This window comes from Rattus norvegicus, chromosome 3 (genome assembly GCF_021556685.1).
Source record: "Rattus norvegicus strain SHRSP/BbbUtx chromosome 3, alternate assembly SHRSP_T2T, whole genome shotgun sequence".
Classification (NCBI taxonomy): domain Eukaryota; kingdom Metazoa; phylum Chordata; class Mammalia; order Rodentia; family Muridae; genus Rattus; species Rattus norvegicus.
The window spans coordinates 114,029,999-114,049,123 of record NC_141536.1 but is presented as its reverse complement, the minus strand read 5'-3'; the positions used below and the strand labels follow the sequence as shown (position 1 = coordinate 114,049,123).

At 40.6% G+C, this 19,125-nt stretch overlaps 1 protein-coding gene across 1 annotated transcript in view; it reads right to left on the bottom strand.

The window, feature by feature from the left end:
- Positions 1–19,125, bottom strand: part of Ap4e1 (adaptor related protein complex 4 subunit epsilon 1) — a 63,834-nt gene that overhangs the window by 16,768 nt on the left and 27,941 nt on the right. The window contains 10 exon segments of the mRNA NM_001191742.1: positions 109–223; positions 3,051–3,353; positions 5,892–6,010; positions 6,095–6,207; positions 6,770–6,909; positions 9,328–9,437; positions 9,541–9,663; positions 12,606–12,679; positions 17,496–17,662; positions 18,820–18,979. Coding sequence (NP_001178671.1) covers positions 109–223; positions 3,051–3,353; positions 5,892–6,010; positions 6,095–6,207; positions 6,770–6,909; positions 9,328–9,437; positions 9,541–9,663; positions 12,606–12,679; positions 17,496–17,662; positions 18,820–18,979 — 1,424 coding nt within the window.

Below are 19,125 nucleotides of genomic sequence, written 5' to 3'. Positions count from 1 at the left end.
TCAACCAGCCTGCACCACACATGAGTACACCTTGTCACAGTAACAACAAAAGCTAAAACCAAGACAAAACAAAACAAACCATTTTATTGTAAAGAGATGGAAACATGCCTTTTTCCTGAGAGAGCTGCTCCTCTTGGCGCTGGTGACGGGGCTTATAAGGTGCTGCTCCCTGACTGAGTCCTTCAGCCACAAAACCATCCAGAAAAGATAAAGAAGCATCTGCCTGCATTGAAGTTAAGCAAAAGTCAGGAATTAACAAACAAACAAACACATATTTGGAAGACTATATTACACCTTCATATAACTTTGGCACAATGATCTTTTAAACTTTTTAAAGAGACCCTCTCCAGGGTCTAGTGTGGTAAGTCAGCCTGATGATACCCTCCATAACCCCCAGATCTAGTGTAAATCCCACACCCAGTGCCTGGCCTAGTCTGGCAAACCCTGCCTGTACCACTAGTAAGCTCTACACATCTGCCAAGACCTGCCCTACCTGTTTCACAACCTCCAGCCCCCCAGTTCCCATTGCCACATCCAAATTCTCCACCTGCCATATCCTGCACGTCCTATTCCAGTGTTCAGCCAGGTGCTCCACCTGGTTTCCCATCAAAACAGCCGCCCTGGTCCCAGACCTACCCACAAAGTTCCAGGCTTGGACCAGACTCACTCCTGCACACCAACCCAGAACCCTGTGGCTACCTGACCTCATCTCATCTAAGCCATATTCAAGCTCTAGGCATAGCTGGACTGCCACATCTTATGTTCTGCCCCAACCTGCTCTGTATCAGGCAGAACTAAAAGAAGTCTGTGTGTACATATACATGTACATATACATATACATATACATATACATATACATATACATATACATATACATATACAGTTTAAATGAAATTTTCTCATCTGGGCCAACACTGTTACCTAAAGAGCCAAAGACTACCTGACCAAACAGTTAACCCTAAACATGAGGAGCCTCTTTTGAGTTGTGGTCAGGCTGTCCAAGATAATCCTAAAACATACAAGCTACTGTCCTGTGCTTGGTGCGTCTTGAGGTGATGGTAAATAGAAGGCACCATGTGTTTTGGGCATAGGATCCAGAGAACCCAAGTTGTATCTGACCTTGTGTTGTATATTTTACGCCAATTTGACATAAGATAATGTTATCTGAGATTAGAAAATGCTTCCATTAGATAGAGCCATAGGCAAGCCTGTAAGGAATTTTTCTTACATAGTCAATGAAGGGAGTGCCCAGCTCATTGTGGGTGGTGCTGTCCCTGGACTGGTGGTCCTGGGTTCTATAAGAAAGCAGGCTGGGGGCTGGAGGGATGGCTCAGTGGTTAAGAGCACTGACTGCTCTTCCAGAGGTCCTGAGTTCAAATCCCAGCAACCACATGGTGGCTGACAACCACCTGTAATAGGATCTGATGCCCTCTTCTGGTGTGTCTGAAGACAGCCACAGTGTACTCACATACATTAAAAAAAAAAAAATCAAAATAAATCTAAAAAAAAAAAATTCTAAAAAAAAGAAAGCAGGCTGAGCAAGCCATGGGAAATAAGCCAGTAAACACTACCCCTCCATGGCCTCTGCATCAGCTCATGACTCCAGGTTCAAGTCTCATTTGTTTTTCTATCCTGACTTCTTTCAATAATGAACAGTGATTTGGAAATGTAAGCCAAATAAACCCTTTCCTCCCCAAGTTGCTTTGGTCATGGTGTTTCACCACAGCATATAATAACCCTAGCTGAGACAGAACTAAACACTGACTCCCTGAGGACTAGATTTCATTATGTCAGACAGCGTCATGCAAGCTTCCCAAGGAGGCTACTCAGTAAGGACCCTATGAACCACCAGAAACAATCAGCAATGCACTACAACCTTAAGGGTGTGGAAGTGGCATGCATATTCGGAGATAGCCAGCTCTACCATCAAGAAATCACGTCTGGTATTGGAAACCTAACCAATTATCCAGGGCGTGAGCTCATGGGGCTTGTACCATCACTTTACTAAACCAGCACACAATCTCTCACTACACTCTGTACTTTACTAACAGCACACAGTCTCTCACTACACTCTATGTATTTGTCCTTAAACCCACAGATAAATACCATTCTCACTCCTCATCAAGGAAGCTTCTCTTTGCAACCAGCGGAAATCACTCCAGAAATCCACAACCAATCAAAATGCAAAACCGTAGAGCCTATTCCTAATGGGTACATCTACAGAACACTCCCACACCTAAGGCTCAAGAATACCGGGGAAAAGAGGCAGATAGATTCTAAAAGCCAGAGGCTCAGAGTGTTTGCTATATGAGAACGTGTCTCTTCAAAATGTCAGAGATGCTACACTGATAAATAGAGCATTCCTGTTTGCTTTTATCTTTCTTCTCCTTTTACAACTATACGGAGGCTATGTGAGTTTGACTAGAAACAGAACTCCAAGCTTCAAACCAGTAAGGTCTTACTAACCACGACAAGACCCAAGACAATGGCCCCCAGTGGCAACCCATTTCTTAGGGCCTGCACTTGCAATACAGAAGGTTTGTCTGCTTTTTTTCCCCTTAAAATTCTCTTAAGTCTATGATCCCATAGTATTACTTCTTCCTGAATCTTACTCCTCTACGGTCTGTGAATTTCATTGTTCAAATTTCAAAGACAAAGCCCTGGCAGTCACTGACTTAGGGGAAATGTTGTGTGACCCTGACTTTCCAGAACCCCAACTTCTATGTTAAACCCACAAAAGGCTAGAGAGCTGTTACACTCAAAGGACACCATCCTCACCCCACATAGCTTTCCCCAGCCTTTCCCACATCTTGAGACTGTCACAAGCTGAAACATCTACCCTGCAGTTCTCAGGAAGAGATACTCTCCTGCCCTACTTATAGCCAGTATTAAATAGAGCCTCTTCACTCTTTTCTCTACCAACATGAGGAAACCACACAGCTCATCACACGTGCAACGGAAACTACAGGTTGATGTATATTACTTGTACATTGCACATGCAAGAACTGCTGTTTAGGCAACAGGATTTTGACAAAATGACACATTCTTACCATGATGTCGTCACAATTCTGAGCACTCTGAAGCAAGCTCTTCATAAGCTCTTCATTTTCATGTAGATGTTTCAATTCAAATGCATGTTGTCTCAGACAAGTATTCAAGGATACAGTGAATTCTTGGATTAAGTTCTCAACTATGGGAGAAGAATGAGCTTGAGGTGTTAACTTGGTTACTGCAGCAAACAACCATGCTTTCGTTTCTGAAGAAATGGAGTCACTCCTCAGTAACTTGTAGAGCCTGGTCATAACTGCCTCGGGGCTTTCTCTATCTAAGAGGTAGGAATACTCTCCTAATACCTAGAGTCAAACAAAATTAGTAAATACGTAAATACCAAGTCAGACAGTACGCCATTCAGACCGACAGCTGGAAGGAACTTCAATCTGTATAACACATACTTTTATGAATATTAAAGAAACACTATAAGTTATACCAAGACTGTACCCTCAATACAAAAGAACTGGAACTCATCAATAACAACATAAAAGTAAAATAATTTTATAAGTTTTTGTTCTTTGAACTTCCAGATAGATGCTGGTTTATTTTCCAGTAAAAATTTAAATGGGGTAGGTCTCCAATGTTAGTAAGAGTAAGATTTTACAGAACAAAGATTTCGAGTGGGCTGGAGAGGTGGCTCAGTGGTTAAGAGCACTGACTGCTCTTCCAGAGGTCCTGAGTTCAATTCCCAGCAACCACATGGTGGCTCACAACCATCTGTAATGGGATCTGATGCCCTCTTCTGGTGTGTCTGAAGACAGCTACAGTATACTCATATACAATAAATAAGTAAATCTTAATTAAAAAAAAAGATTTTGGGGCTGGGGATTTAGCTCAGTGGTAGAGCGCTTATCTAGGAAGCGCAAGGCCCTGGGTTCGGTCCCCAGCTCCGAAAAAAAGAACCAAAAAAAAAAAAAAAAAAAAAAGATTTTGAGCCTACCTGCCTTTCTTGAAAAAGGCTTTCTCTGTTTAGCCCTGGCTGTCCTGGAACTCCCTCTGTACCATGAACTCAGAGATCCACCTGCCTCTGCCTCCCAAATGCTGGAATTAAAGGTGTGTACCACCATCGCCCAGTGGTCTCTCATAAAACACAGATGTCTAGTTTCTCTCATTAGAAAGTGTAATTTAGTGTGACTGTTGGGAGGAACCAGAGTACACATCTGGGCAAGCATCAGATGGCACAGATGAAGACTGCACAAGGCTGACGTCACACGGAGGCTGATCATGCTGCAGCTCCTTTTCTTCATATCTAGCTTACTCAAGGGACATACCATTTGACTGGCCTAACAATCATCTTATAAATGTCAAAATTAACATCGTATAATTCAAGGAATATAAAATCTTTCTTTTTTTCTTTTTTAAAGAATTATTTATTTTATGTATGTGAGTACACTGTAGCTGTCTTCAGACATACCAGAAGAGGGCATCAGATCCCATTACAGATGGTTGTGAGCCACCATGTGGTTGCTGGGAATTGAACTCAGGCCCTCTGGAAGAGCAGTCAGTGCTCTTAACTGCTGAGCCATCTCTCCAGCCCAAGATCTTTCTTAAATGGCATTTACTGCATAGCTTCTTGTCTTTAGCACAATAGTAGTGCCAGCAAACAAACAAACAAACAAACAAATAAAAAACAAACAAACAAAAAAACCCTCAGGAGGCAGGCAGAGGCAGAGAGGCAGAGAGGTAGAGGTAGAAGCAGGTGGATCTCCGTGAGTTCAAGGCCAGCCTGGCCTATAGAGCAAGTTCCAGAACAGCCAGACTACTTAGAGAAACCCTGTCTCAACAAAAAGAAAGAAATAGGATGAGGAGAAGGGTGCCATGGCTCCCAGGAGGCTGAGCCTGCAGGCCTCCCTGAGTTCTAGGCTAGCTAGTTCTACAGAGTAAGTTTCAGGCTTGCCTGGGCTACAGTGATAACATGTCTTTAAAAGCTAAAAAGAAGAGAATCTAAACGACATAGTGAGACACCAATTTAAAAATGAAATTCTGGATATGGCAGTGCAGATCTGCAGTCCTACCACTTGGAGGGCTGACGCACAAGAGTCACGAGCTTCAGGGGCTGGGGATTTGGCTCAGTGGTAGAGCGCTTGCCTAGCAAGCGCAAGGCCCTGGGTTCGGTCCCCAGCTCCGGAAAAAAAAAGAAAAGAAAAAAACAAAAAGAGTCACGAGTTCAAGGCCAGCCTAGGCTGCAAAGTAAGATCTTGCTCCTCTCAGAACAAACAATAACAAAATAGTAATTTTAAAGGAAGCTTTAATAAATAAAAGATGGAAAGTTACAGACAAACCTGAGTTCTATCTTAGAAATGAATTTTTAATGGACTTCTGTTTGTAAGATCAACCATTTCCTCCTATTATCCCAGCTAAGTACTCTTGAATGCCATGGGCATTGTGTGTAAAAATATAGACATGTCGAGGGTCTGGGAGTGCAGCTCAGTATTTGCTTAGAATACATGAAGGCCTGGTGTGATGGGCAACAAGCCTAACACCAAGCATGGTGGTGCATGCCCACCTAGGAACAGGAAGCAAACCCCGTTCTTAATCCTAGAAAGTAGAAGTCGGAAGTTCAAGGCTTTCTATGGCACACAGCAAGTCAGTCTAGTCTGGGATACATAAGACTGTCTCAACAAACAAACAAACAAACAAACAAAAATAAATGAAACAAACAGCAACAAAAACCCAACCTTACTAAAGACCAGACTGGTGAGACATACAAAGAAAAGAGAAGTCAATAGTTCCAGGATAAAAGTGAACACTGGGGAAGAAAACCGACAACTAGAGGAGCTGAATGATATCCGGAGGAAATAAGCTGTTATAATAATTTATACACAGTACACTTTGCTCACCCAACTCATAACTTGAAGAAATCTCTGTGGATAGAAAGTGTTTTCCATGTCTAGTAAGGTGAGGTAAGACTGAACTGCATAGAGTCTTAACTGTTGATCTTCTGTTTCATCATCAAAACCTACAAAGAGATTGCAACACCACTTTAGATTCCACTCAGCTGCCAATGACTGTAAGAAAAACTAAGAGTAATTTCTTCACCAACCTTCTGCTAGCAGTCTCAGAAAGTTACTGAGAATGTCTGGGTGCATTACATCTCCTCCCACTGAAAACACAGCATTCATCGTCTGAATGAACCACACGTTGTCAGGAGCATATGTGTCCAGTGTTAAGAACAAGTCCCTTCCTCATGTCATGCACTGAATCATCCTCCCCAACCCAATTCATGCCAGAGTGGCAGCTTAGCTCTACAGCCAAGTCCTGTACAGAATGTGTGCTCAGTACGTGAATAAACTTGGCTTACATTACCTTATCAAGTCCTAGGCTTACACATAGCAAGTAGTCAATAAGTAAACAGGAATAATTTGAAGAAATGGCCGGCCGTCTTGCTGCATATTTCAGAGGGGCTAAAGCTGAGGTGTGTCCACTGGAGCAAATTTTTTAACCTCTTTCTAAACCTTTGTTATCAGTTCTAAAGTTGACCATCCTGCTAGGTCAAAGCTACAGACAGCAACGCCTATAGCAGAGAACATTAAACCAAGGCCCAAGTTCCAAGAGACATCTTTTTTTAAAAAAGTCAAAGCCCAAGAAGTTTACATAAGTCTTGAGACTTACGAATCAGGAATTAAGAATTACTTAATTGCTGGGTCCCTGAACTCAAGTGGCTGCATCTGTACCACCATTTTCAACTCAGTGAAGTCACAACGGAAGCAAAGGATATTTCTCAGCCAATTCAGCTATTTTGCCAACTAAGTTGATGATGATGTACTCTTCTTTGCTCTGATGTAAATATTCAAGCATTTTCTGTACAATAACTACTACATTCTGTGCATTTGTAATTCTGTAAAGAAGTTCCAGAGTCTATTAAGAGAAATAAAAACAGTATTATAAAACCATATGTGCAAACACCAATAAATATAATAAATGTGTTTATAACAAGTTAGCTGTTCTGCGTTTGTATGGATTTCAGGATACTCGGCTACAGGTGATAAGGAAATGCCGAGCGGCCAAGGTTAAAGTTCAGTGGCAGAGCATTTGCTTGCCTAGAAAATGAGAGGTGCTAGGTCCTATTCTCCAGTGCCAAACAATAAGAGAAGGAAAAGTCTGGGAGGGGAGGGGGGACTTGCAAGATGTGAACAATATGAAGGGGAGACTAGGAACCTGGGGAGGGACGGTGCCTGAGGCTGGTGAAAGTCAGTTTTGTCTCTACAGCTGAGAGGGGAGGCGCCAATACAATGGAGATGGCCTCAGCATCTACACTGTGACCAAAGGCATGGGGAGGAGACTGATGTGTGGGCCACACAGTAGAGCGGTGGCACAAGCACGTTTTATTAAAAAGAAACCTATAAGTTAAAAAGAAAAAGAAATAAGCGATGTCAGAAGTTAATAATGATAAGGAAACTCGGTTAAATGTTTCGGCTAACTCTGTAGCACCAAAATGCATGCTATACGTCTGATAAAACAAATGAGCTGTATAATTGTTTTCCTATTGCCCTTGGAGTCTTTTTCATTTTTAAGCTGTTTTAAAATATTAAATACATGTATGTGTGTAAATACACTATGCAAATCATTTATTTTTAAAAATAGCTTTTAAAATTCAAAATTTATAATCTTTTAAAAATAACTGTTAGTCATAATACAGTGCTCAGTCAAGCTCCATTTTTACCTCCCTGTTTGGAAGCTATAAGGTATTTTAGGATCCCTTTTTTAAGAAGTAGGACTTTTATTTTTGTTTTACATGTATGTGTTTTGCCTGCATGTGTGTCTGTGTACCATGTGTGCCTGGTGCCAGAGCCATAAAAGGGCACTGGGTTCCCTGAAACTGGAGTTACAGATATGAACCGCCATGTGGGTACCAGGAACCACACCTGGGTCCCCTGTCAGAGCAGCAGATGCTCTCACTGAGCCTCACTCCAGCTCCACATTCTCTCTTCAGACTCCTCTTGATAATAGCTGGGTATGGTTGCCCCTGCCTTTAATCCCAGCACTCAGAAGGCAGAGCCAGGCCTCTGTTCAGTTTGAGGCCAGCCTGGTCTACAAAGCAAGTTCTAGGACAGCTAGGGCTGTCATACAAAGACACCCTGTCTCAAACAAAGCAAAACAAAACAAATCCTCATTATGTTTTAAATCTGAAATAAACTTCTCACATTTCTTAAACTGGCCCCAGATACCACTGAAAATGAAGATATAGTGATTTCTCTACAAAAGAATGAACAGAACTCTTTATACAGATACCCAAGTGGACACTGGATCAATTTAATAAAGGGGAGAAGCTAGAACAATATTAGGCACATGAGCACAACTTTTCTTTTAAGAAGATCAAGTTATCCTACAGTTCTACAGAATTCTATCCATTTCCCTATTTAACAGTGAGTTCATTTAACAGCCAACATAATTATATTTATACATAACAGGGGTATGTTTTATTTTATACTAATACAAGGACCCAGGACTAGAAAGTAGTTTCCACTGTGATAGTACTTACATTAATAAATGAAATAAATAAGTCAATGATTTCATGTACATAGCTGGACCTAAATTTTCCAGCTCCTAAGTTAAGAACATTCCTATGATCTGGCTATGGTGACACACCTATAATCCTAGTACTTGGTGGCAGAGCCAGGAGCATTACCAGTTTGTCTAGCCTGTGCAAGACCCTGTCTTATAAGATAAAAATCCCAGGTTAGCGGTACTTTTTAGAAAACAAATAACCTTCCATGAGGGACTACCTGACAGTTTACAGAAGCTGAAGAAAGGGCATCAGTTTTCTCCAGTAATTAACCACTCACATTCATGCAAGCTTCTATCTAATTAAACTCATGCACATAGACATGGCGGGAAGGAGAAATGGGGGTAAGAGAGGGTAACAGGAGGTGAAAATGACTAACATTCATCATATACACCAGACAGCCAAAGAATAAAAATGAGATTTTAAAAGTAGTAAGAATTAAATAGACGCAAATGTTAATACATACACATCCACTGAATATCATTTGACTCAGGAATATCAAAAAAAGTTTTTAAAACTTACCACTTTACATACACTATTCAAAATATTTTACCTCTCTTGTTTAAAAAAGAGGTTTGATTTTTATTTATGTGGATCTGTGTCTGTGTCTGTGTGAATATATGCCACGTGTGCAGATGCCTGGAGGCCAGGAGAAGGCAGGGCACTGGGTTCCCCTGCAGTTAGTGGGTGCTGGAAACTGAACTCAGGTCCTCTAGAAGGACAGCAAGCACTCTTAACTGCTAAGTCATCTCTCTTCAGCCCTAATTTACCTCTCTTTTAATAATGGGATCAGGGTGGTCTAGGCATTCAATTATGGTTATCTGGTGTTGAAGAGCCAGAGAAGGATCCTGCTGGATAACATAGGTAAGAGCCTTCAGTCCTAGAAATAAAGATCACATTATAGTTCAACGACCTGAAATACGTACCCAACACATTTCAAAAGCTCTCTCTCCAATTTCCATCATAAGAACCAATTACCTTACCTAAATATTTGAGGTTTATTTTAGGTGACAGAACAAATTTTCCAATGCACTTGGCAGCCTTCTCAAGTAATTCTGATTTAGGATAAATAGAATAGATTGTGTGTACACACTCAAACAGAATAGCTAAAGAAAGAAAATACAAAAATGACAGATATATTTAAGTACAATAGAAGAACAAGTTTGTGTAGAATTTGCAATAAAATTAAACTTGAGATACATTTTAGTCTAAAATCTTATTTATAAAAAATTTATAAAGGAAAAAATCTTTATTTTCATGCTTATATAGTTATTTGGGTTAAGTTAATGAAGTACAACTTAAAGAAAACTTTACCAAACAGAATTATGTATTCATTCATACAAGTGCGTACTGAACTTCTGTGTGTGCCAGAAACGGTGTTGGCACTGAGGGTATGACAGTGACTAAAACAGATGAACCCTGCCCTAAGAAGCCCATAATCAAATGTATACATTTAGACACATCATCCTGCTGCACAAACAGGTCTTCCCAACACTCCCTGAATACTTTAAAATGATATATGTTTAACCACGTACACAGTAATCATTCTAGTATGCACTGTCATTTATTTCAAAGGTGGGGGTTACTATTTAAGAATCTTCTGGCTACTTCTTTAAATACAATCTTTAATGTAGAGAGAGGCTATTGTATATCTTGAAAATGTTCAAATTTAAGTTTCTGATAAAAATCAAAACAATAGCTGCAATGATTAAAGAGGATACAAACCCCTTCAGTTCGCTTAAAGACCGTGAGCTGATGTGGTTTGCCATGGAAAGAAGGGTCACTGAGGCTGAGGTGGTGGCTCAGTGAGTGAAGGGCTGGCTGGGTTCAAACCCGATGCATGCGCGCAGAAAGGGTGAGCATGGCCGTGCAGATCTGTAACTCCAGGGAAGAGGTGGGGACAAGAGGAGGCTCACTGAGCAGCCACTCTAACCGAGATGTGAGTTCCAGGTTTAGTGAAGAGACTTGGTCTCAAAAACTGAGATAAAAAAGGGGGCTGGAAAGATAGTTTAGAGGTTAAGAATGCTTGCTACTCCTGCAGAGGACCAGAGTTCAGTTTCCAGCACCCACACTGGGTGGTCCCAACTCCAGGGGAATTTGATGCTCTCTTCTGGCCTCTGAGAGGACCTGCACTCACATGCACCACCTCCACACATATATTTATTAAAAAAATATAAAGTGAGGGCTGGAGAGATGATTCAGGGGTTAAGAGCACTGGCTGTTTTTCCCAAGGACCCAGGTTCAATTACCAACACCCACATGTCAGCTCACAACTGTCTGTAACTCCAGCTCCAAGAGACCCAACACGCTCCCACAGATATATGAAGGAAAACATCAATTAACATAAAATAAGAATAAACAAACAAAAGTAAATAAAAATAAGGTGAAGCGTGACAAGATGACATGAAAAGTCAACCTTTGACCTCCACATCTGCACACAAGAAAGAACACACACACACACACACACACACGAGAACTATTAAGACATCACTAAGTAGTAAAAGGCCCCTGCAGTAACAGCATCTGAAAGGAGACACAAAGTCAAAATGTGGTGGTGGTGCCTGCCTGTAATGCCAGCATCCCACAGGAACGAACTACAGCCACTGCCAACATGCTGAGATTACAGCAGCGGCCTACACCTTACACCCAGAATTTCATGCATGCTAGCAGGTACTCGGGCAACTTTTAAACTTTATTTTCCCACCTAGAACTCTCCAGCACCACACAAGTCTAAATATACACTCGTAAGTGAAAGAACAGCCATTATACCACACCATCCCTTCCCTTCTCTGCAGGAGTTAAAACAAAAAGTGCTTCTGCAGGTTTCTAAACTTGAAAATGCACCAGGATCAAAGAGAGTTTGGTGAGTAAAGGCACCTGCCACAAAACCCTGGCAACCTGAGTTCAACTACTGAAACCAGCATGTAGATGGAGGGAGCCACACCGCAAAATTGTGTTCCCATTCTACATGTAAAGCCACACATAGAATCATACATACAAACAAATACCTTAAGGATAAGAAAGCATTTTACTGTGTACTCTTCAGTAACAATCCAACCCTGATCCAAATACCAAATCAAAAATTGTAGCATTCTAATGTTTATGACACGTTTTTTAAGAGATTTATTTATTTTTATTTATGTGAGTACACTGTAGCTGTCTTCAGACACACCAGAAGAGGGCATCAGATCTCATTACAGATGGTTGTGAGCCACCATGTGGTTGCTGGGAATTGAACTCAGGCCCTCTGGAAGAGCAGTCAGTGCTCTTAACTGCTGAGCCATCTCTCTAGCCCTCATGACACTAGTTTAAATTTGATATTTTAGGTTGGATTATGCTCAAGCAAAATGCAGAGCTCTTTAGACTAGATTTTACTTTCATCTCATCTCTAACAGATCAAAGAAGTTTAATAAATACTTGGCAATTTGTTAACTGGTTTAAGAACTTCAAATATTTTTACAAAATATGTCACAGACTTAATGAATTATCCTTAAAATTAGATGTTTTTGGTGGGTGTTTAAATATATATTTAGGAATTTAAATACATATTTAGGAGTTTTCACAATTTCACAGCTAGAAAGATAGCTCAATTGGTAAAGTGCTTGTCAAACAAACATAAGAAAGGAACAAACACGAGGATCTCTGTTAGTTCCCTAGAACCCACAGAAAAAGCCAGACACAGTGGCACATGCTTGCAGTTCCGGGGGTGGGGGGTGGCGGCAGCAAAGACAGGAGGATGCCTAGCACACACTGCTCAGCCAGCCTCATCCAATCAACAGGCTCCCAGTCCCAACGAAAGGCTTGTCTCAGAGGGTAGAATGTGCATAGACATGCATGTGTACCTACACACATACTTGTGTATCTATGTTCACACACACAAAGTCACAATTTCAGATTACTATTTTCAGTGCTTACATTAACCCAAAGGTCCATCTTAAAATTAAGGCACAAAAATTTCTTTGGAATTTATGTTTTTCTAACACATACTTGGCTCTAACACTGAAAAGCACAATTAGTCATTAAGAAAACACGGTCATATTTTACCTACCGTAAGTGACATTGTGATTTAACTCGGCTCTTCGTAAGGATTCATCAAGAACATCATACATTAGTTCACTTGTCCTGTTTAAGAGACATTTTATTTGCGGGAGAACTATAGTATTCTAACCCAACAAAACAGGTTTTCAAACTCCTCTCTTTAACACTGAGGATCTACAGAAGACAAGTGAAAAAAATTCATTTTACAGTAAACTTATACAAATTTTCACATCAAAAGAACTCATTTGGTCTTTTCATGAGATAAACTTCCTACTTTACCAAAAGAGACTAATTCAGCCAATGAGGTCAATCGACACTGCCCCGGCCTGGCCCTAGTTTACAAACCTGATTGTTATTTGTCTGCCCATGCCCTCTTATGATTTTATTGCAGCAAAGTATTTCTGTTTTAAGTTACTCAATTAATATTTCATATATCCAGATAGCATATTAATTTATCAACTAGCTTCTTGTTAAAAAATATTCCAATTCTAGTCTTTCCCTGAAGAGCAACTAGGTTCTTTACTAAGAAATATTTAATTTCTACTTATATTAAACAAACCACTCATATTTTATGGTCACTGATTATAGTGACAGTTAATTGGGTTGACATAGATATTTTTAAAAATTAAAAAACAAAGCCAGAGTGGTGATGGTGCATGCTTTTAACCACAGCACTCAAGAAGCAGAAGCAGGCAGTCTCTGTGAGTTCAAGGCCAGCTTGGTCTACAGAGCAAGTTCCAGAATAGCCAGGACTACAGACAGAAACTCTGTCTCAAAAAAAAAAAAAAGTCAATTTGAAGTAGGTGTACTTTGATTTTCTCTAGTCAGAGGTATAAATATATAGTGATAATCCAGGATAACACTGTAAATCTGTCATTTCATTATGTCTTTTACTACAGCAAACAACCAATCCTACAAAATTCAATAATACTATACCTAGATGATAGTGTGGTTTTTCAACTTTACAAACAGGAAGGAACCTCATGAAATACATGGTTGAGCTAAACATTAATAACCTGAGATGCACAGTGCTAGAAAACACAAGAGACTATTCAAACAATAGATACAAAACATTTTCCTAAGATTTTTTAATTACTTTAAACTCATGTTAAGTAAACTTTTTTACTTTGCCACATTAAGCTTTTTTTTTTAAGATTTATTTTATTTATTATATATAAGTACACTGTAGCTGTCTTCAGACACACCAGAAGAGGGCATCAGATCCCATTACAGATGGTTGTGAGCCACCATGTGGTTGCTGGGATTTGAACTCAGGACCTTTGGAAGAGCAGTCAGAGCTCTTAACCACTGAGCCATCTCTCCAGCCCCATATTAAGCTCTTAATAGTGTTGTATGAATTATAAATATTATATAAATATTTAAAAACACTTCTAAAATCATTTTAAATTCATGTGTATAGATGTGTATAGATTCTTTTCTTGTATGTCTGTGTACAATATGTATTCCTGGTGCCTATGGAGGAAGAAGAGGGTTTGGAGTTACAGACAGCTGTCAACTGCCACAAGGTGCTGAGAATCAAGTCTGGCTCTTTTGTAAGAGCAACAAGTGCTCTTAACCTTTGAGCAATCTGTCCAGTTCCATGATTTACTAGCATAGAATAAAGATGTATTAACATAGAATGTCCCAGTTGGTTCGGCAAAGGAGAAAGCATTCTAGTTGTCTACACTGTAAGTCTGACTCTACACATCCACTCAGTCACTGCTAGCTACCGTTTGACTGAGCTGCCTGAGGGTGAACAGTGTCTTCCTCATCTTTGTGTCTTTGGACATAGTCTCTAAGTTTATCCCCAAAGGTAAAACAACAAAATTAGTAAATAAACTTACTATACACCCTTGAAGTTATTTCCTGACAACACAAGATGGCATAAAGGCCTTTTATACACCAGGAAGGTATAATACAGTAACATGAAACAGTAGTTTTCAGGCAGAATTCCAGTAACCTTGCACCAGAGCTCCATGGTATAATAGGCTGGGATGACATAATCTCAGTTAGAACTGGTGAGGACTCAGACAGGTGGATGCGGACACGAAGCTGAAGGGGCACTTTGAAAACCAACGCCCTGAAACTGGTCCCTCTGGAAGGCTAAGATTTAAAACACAGATGTGCCCATTGTATAGCATCAATGCCAGAACACCAACAAATATTTTCTTAGGACAGAGAGATCCTTCCTCTCAAACAAACTAAATGTTAATTAGGCTTGCTCTCAAATACTGCAGAAAACACTTTAAAAACAAAAATAGCAGTGAACTGGGCATAGAGGTACATGTTGGTAGTCCAGGAACTCAGGGGAAGCAGGGGTGATCAGAAGTTTAAGGCTCTCCTTAGCTACATAGTGAGTTTGAGGCAGCCTGGAACCCATGAGATTATCTTGTGAAAAAGCAAGAATTATAAGGCATATGTAAATAAATGATGTGGGAACAGGAACATCTTGGACTGTGGTTTGAATGAGAATGGCTACCACGGGCCCATATACTTGAATACTTATCTCCAGTGTGTGGAAAGACTATGAGGTGTCACCTTGTTGGAGGAGGTGTCTCTGGAGTGGGCCTCTGAGTTTTCAAAGGCCATGCTATTCCCATTTAGCCCCCTTTCTCTTCCTCATGCTTGTAAATCAGATGCAAGCTCTCAGCTATCTCTCCAGTCCCTGCCTGCCTGCCTGGCTGCCGCCACCATGACGGTCATGGACTCTAACCCTCTGGAACTGAGAGCCTTATTTATAAGCTGCCTCAGTCATGGCATCTTTCAGCAGCACCAGGGCATGAGCTATTGCTGTGACATTTGAGAATGTGGAAAACTTTGGGACTTTGGACTGAGAAAGCTGTTGAACATGTAAGCAGGGCTAATGGGCTCTGCTCCTAGAAGCTTGGAAGACACTGGTGCTGAGGGCACTGTGGACAGTGGAGGCCCATCTCACAGGGTTCAGATGGGAACACCAGCATGTTAGAGACGACACCTGTGATGAACAGGCAAAGTGTGGCGGATTCCTGCCGTTGTCTTAAGGATCTGCCTGGGGCTGAATTGAAGAGTTTTGGACTAATAGTACCAGTAAAGGAATTTCAAGACAGCCTTGTATTGAATGTCACATGGGTATTAGTGGTCACTCTCATGCAGATCTACAACAAAAAGGAGCAAGCCAGCAAGCACTTCTCCATGACCTCTGCATCAGCTCCTGCCTCCCAGTTTGAGTTCTTACCCTAACTGCTATAAAGTTGCTTTTGGTCACAGTGTTTTGTCATAGTAAGAGAATCCCTAACTGTGACATATATGATTCTTGGATTTGAAAAAGTCTTATTTTGAAAAGTGTGACAGAAATTGTACACAAACACACCCATGTTTCTCCAAGTGGAGCACTTCTAGGACAGCTATAGGCCTGATGCAGCCAAAAGGTTGTTTAGTTTGAAGGTTTTATTTTCAGTATTAAGAACTTAGCATTTGAGCTGGAGAGATGGCTCAGTGGTAAAGAACACTGGCTGCTCTTCCAGAGGTCCTGAGTTCAAATCCCAGCAACCACATGGTGGCTCACAACCATCTGTAATGGGATCTGATGCCCTCTCTGGAGTGTCTGAAGACAGCAACAGTGTATTCACATAAAAAAAAAATCTTAATAATAAAAAAATAAATCTTAAAAAAATAAGGGAATTATTAAAAAAAGAAAGAAAAGAAACTAGCATTTGGGACTAGAAAGCTGGCTCAGGGGTTAAGTACACTGGCTGCTCTCCCAGAGGACCGGAATTCAGTTCCCTGCACCCACATGGTTGCTCGCTTCCTTCTGTAACTCCAATTCTAGGGGAGTCTGCTTCCTTTTTGGCTTCTATGGGCATCAGGCACACATGTGGTACTCAGACATGTGTGCAGGCAAAACACCAATACACATAAAAGTTTAAAAAATTAAAAAAAGAAAGTATCATTTAATTGAAGCCTTAACAGGACAACAAAATTAATGTAAGAATATATAAGATGAGTAAGGTGTGAAAAACTTCAAATCCTACAGCATCTGCCCCACTTATCCAAACTTGGGCCCTCCTAAGACCAGTGTCCACTGACCTCCCTAACAGAATTGGATGGCATCAGGAATTGAACGAGGGTGGATTTTTTTTCCTAATTCTTCTTACTACCTGTGTGAAAATGCATCATTCTAAATTTATTCTAAATTTCTACCATGGAAAAATGTAAAGATATACAAAATGTTAAGGCTACATAAAGTCATGTAGGTCCGTGCCCTCATGACCTCACCTCCAGAGCTGAGTCAAGGACAACTGTGTCTACTTTCTCTGTGTAAAGATTATTTTGAATCTTTGAAGAGGATCCAAGTAAGACTCACTCCTTTTTTTTACATTTGACTGTCTTGTGTATATATATGTATACACGTGTGTATATGTGTGCGGGCACACAGACTGTCACCCGCGTGGAGCTGAGGGAACAACTTCAAGAGCTAGTTCTGTCCTACCATCATGTGGGTTCCAGAGACTGAACTCAGGTTGTCAGGCTTGAGGGATAGTACCTTTGCCTCCTCAGCAGCCATCTTGCCAGCCAGATCCATACATTTTAACTGGTTGTTAATTCTTTTTCTTTAATCTGTATATTCTCACTTTCCTTCCATTTTTTTCTGGAACACGGCTGTCTTCATTAAATTATGTGCTCCCTTTGGTTGCTATAACAACATACTCACCAACTACAGCAGATAGCTTGTGACCTTACCCTGTCTTACCCTGTCTTCCAATGATGAAGCAAGTTCACTTTGCAGGGGAGAACATGCATAAGCTGGGAATGCCCAGTAACCTGTGTCTTTACATTGGCGGTAAGTGCTGGGAACTTCTGGGTGGCCAAGCTATGACATGGTGTGTCACTCTGTGTCATTCTGTGACTTGGGAAGCTTTACCTTTCATCGTCTTTCCCCAGCAGTCCCAGTATTCTCAAGAGCTGAATCTGTAACCATGGCGCTGGCACACTGTGGTAACTGAACTCTACAGGGAGCTTTCCCCCCACCACCTGCTTTAAAATTGTTACAAAACTCTCAGTCAAGTCTTTATATCCAGAAGAATTTTCCTGCATAAAAAAAAAAAAACTGTTAATAATGTCTTTTCTTTCTTTTATTTTTCTTGAGACATAGTCTCATATAACCCAGAGCTAACCTCAAATTTGTTATGTAGCCAAGTTATTCTTTTATATCCACCCATATATATATGTATATATATATATGCATTTTAAAACTTCATATATAAATACTACATTTACCTCATTTCTATCCTTCCCTGTTACCCTGCCAACTCCTCCCATGTCCCTTTCCTCTTCCCTCCCAAATTCATGATTTCTTTTTAATTACTGTTATCATAAATGCACATACATACAAACATGTACGCACATATATCTGCTGAGTTGCTCACACGTACACACGCCTAAGCTGGCCTGGTATTAGCGAGCTTATCAGGGCTCATCCCTGGAGAAGACTGACTCTCCCTCTCTTGGCAGCCATACATTGCCTATGGCTCTCCATGCAGGGCTGGCCTTGGAGATTTCTCCTATTCAGAATGGGATGTCACCTGGGATGTCATTGGGTTTTTAGGTGACCACATTGTTGAGACTTCATGAGTGCAGCTCCCTGTGAGACACCATCTCACAGCAGATGTCCTAGACCTCTGGCTCTTATAATCTTCCCACCCCCTTCAGGACGTTCCCTGAGCCTGAGGTGCAGGAGATGTGCTGTAGACGTACTATGGTCCTCTAAATTTTGACCAGTTGTGAATTTGAACTCCTGATCTTTCTTCCATATAACTCATATTATCAACTACTTACAAAAGTTACATTTAGAAGTACAACATAGCATAAAATATATCTATGTATGCACGCATGTGTGCATGAGTGTGTGCCTATGCACATGCAGAGTCCAGAGGAGGATTCTGGGTGTCCTGCTCTATTACCCTGCCTTATTCCCTGAGACAGGGTTTCTCAACAAACCTAGAACGAGACTGTCAGTCAAGAAGATCTAGAACCCTTTGTCTCTGCTCCCTCAGCACTAGGGTACAAGCACACATGGATGGCCACACCTAGCTTTTTACATGGGTGCTAGAATCTGAGCCATCTCTCTAACCTAATAATGGTATAAAATATTAATCATTTTATTGAAATGTCTGGGTTTTCTTCTAATTCCATAGGGATGGTGTTACGGTGGTAACTACTGAGCACATGCTGAATTACCAACTTACCTTAATCATCCTAAGGTATATATGCAAAGAGGCAGCCATGACCCCAACATCTCTGTCACAGAGTGCTTTCCGAAACTTAGTATGGATATGCTGTACTTGATTAGGGGCAATGAGATAAAATTTGTATAATGCCAGAACTGCTTTTCTTCGTATAATCTCCCTAAGGATAAAAAAATGAAATTTAAACAAGGCAACTTGGTCCATCAAGTATCTATTACTAATTATTTTATTCTAATACAACGAAGTTTAAAAAAGATAAAAAATCTTATTTCTGGCTAAGAGGTATGAATTCAAGAGACTGTCTGC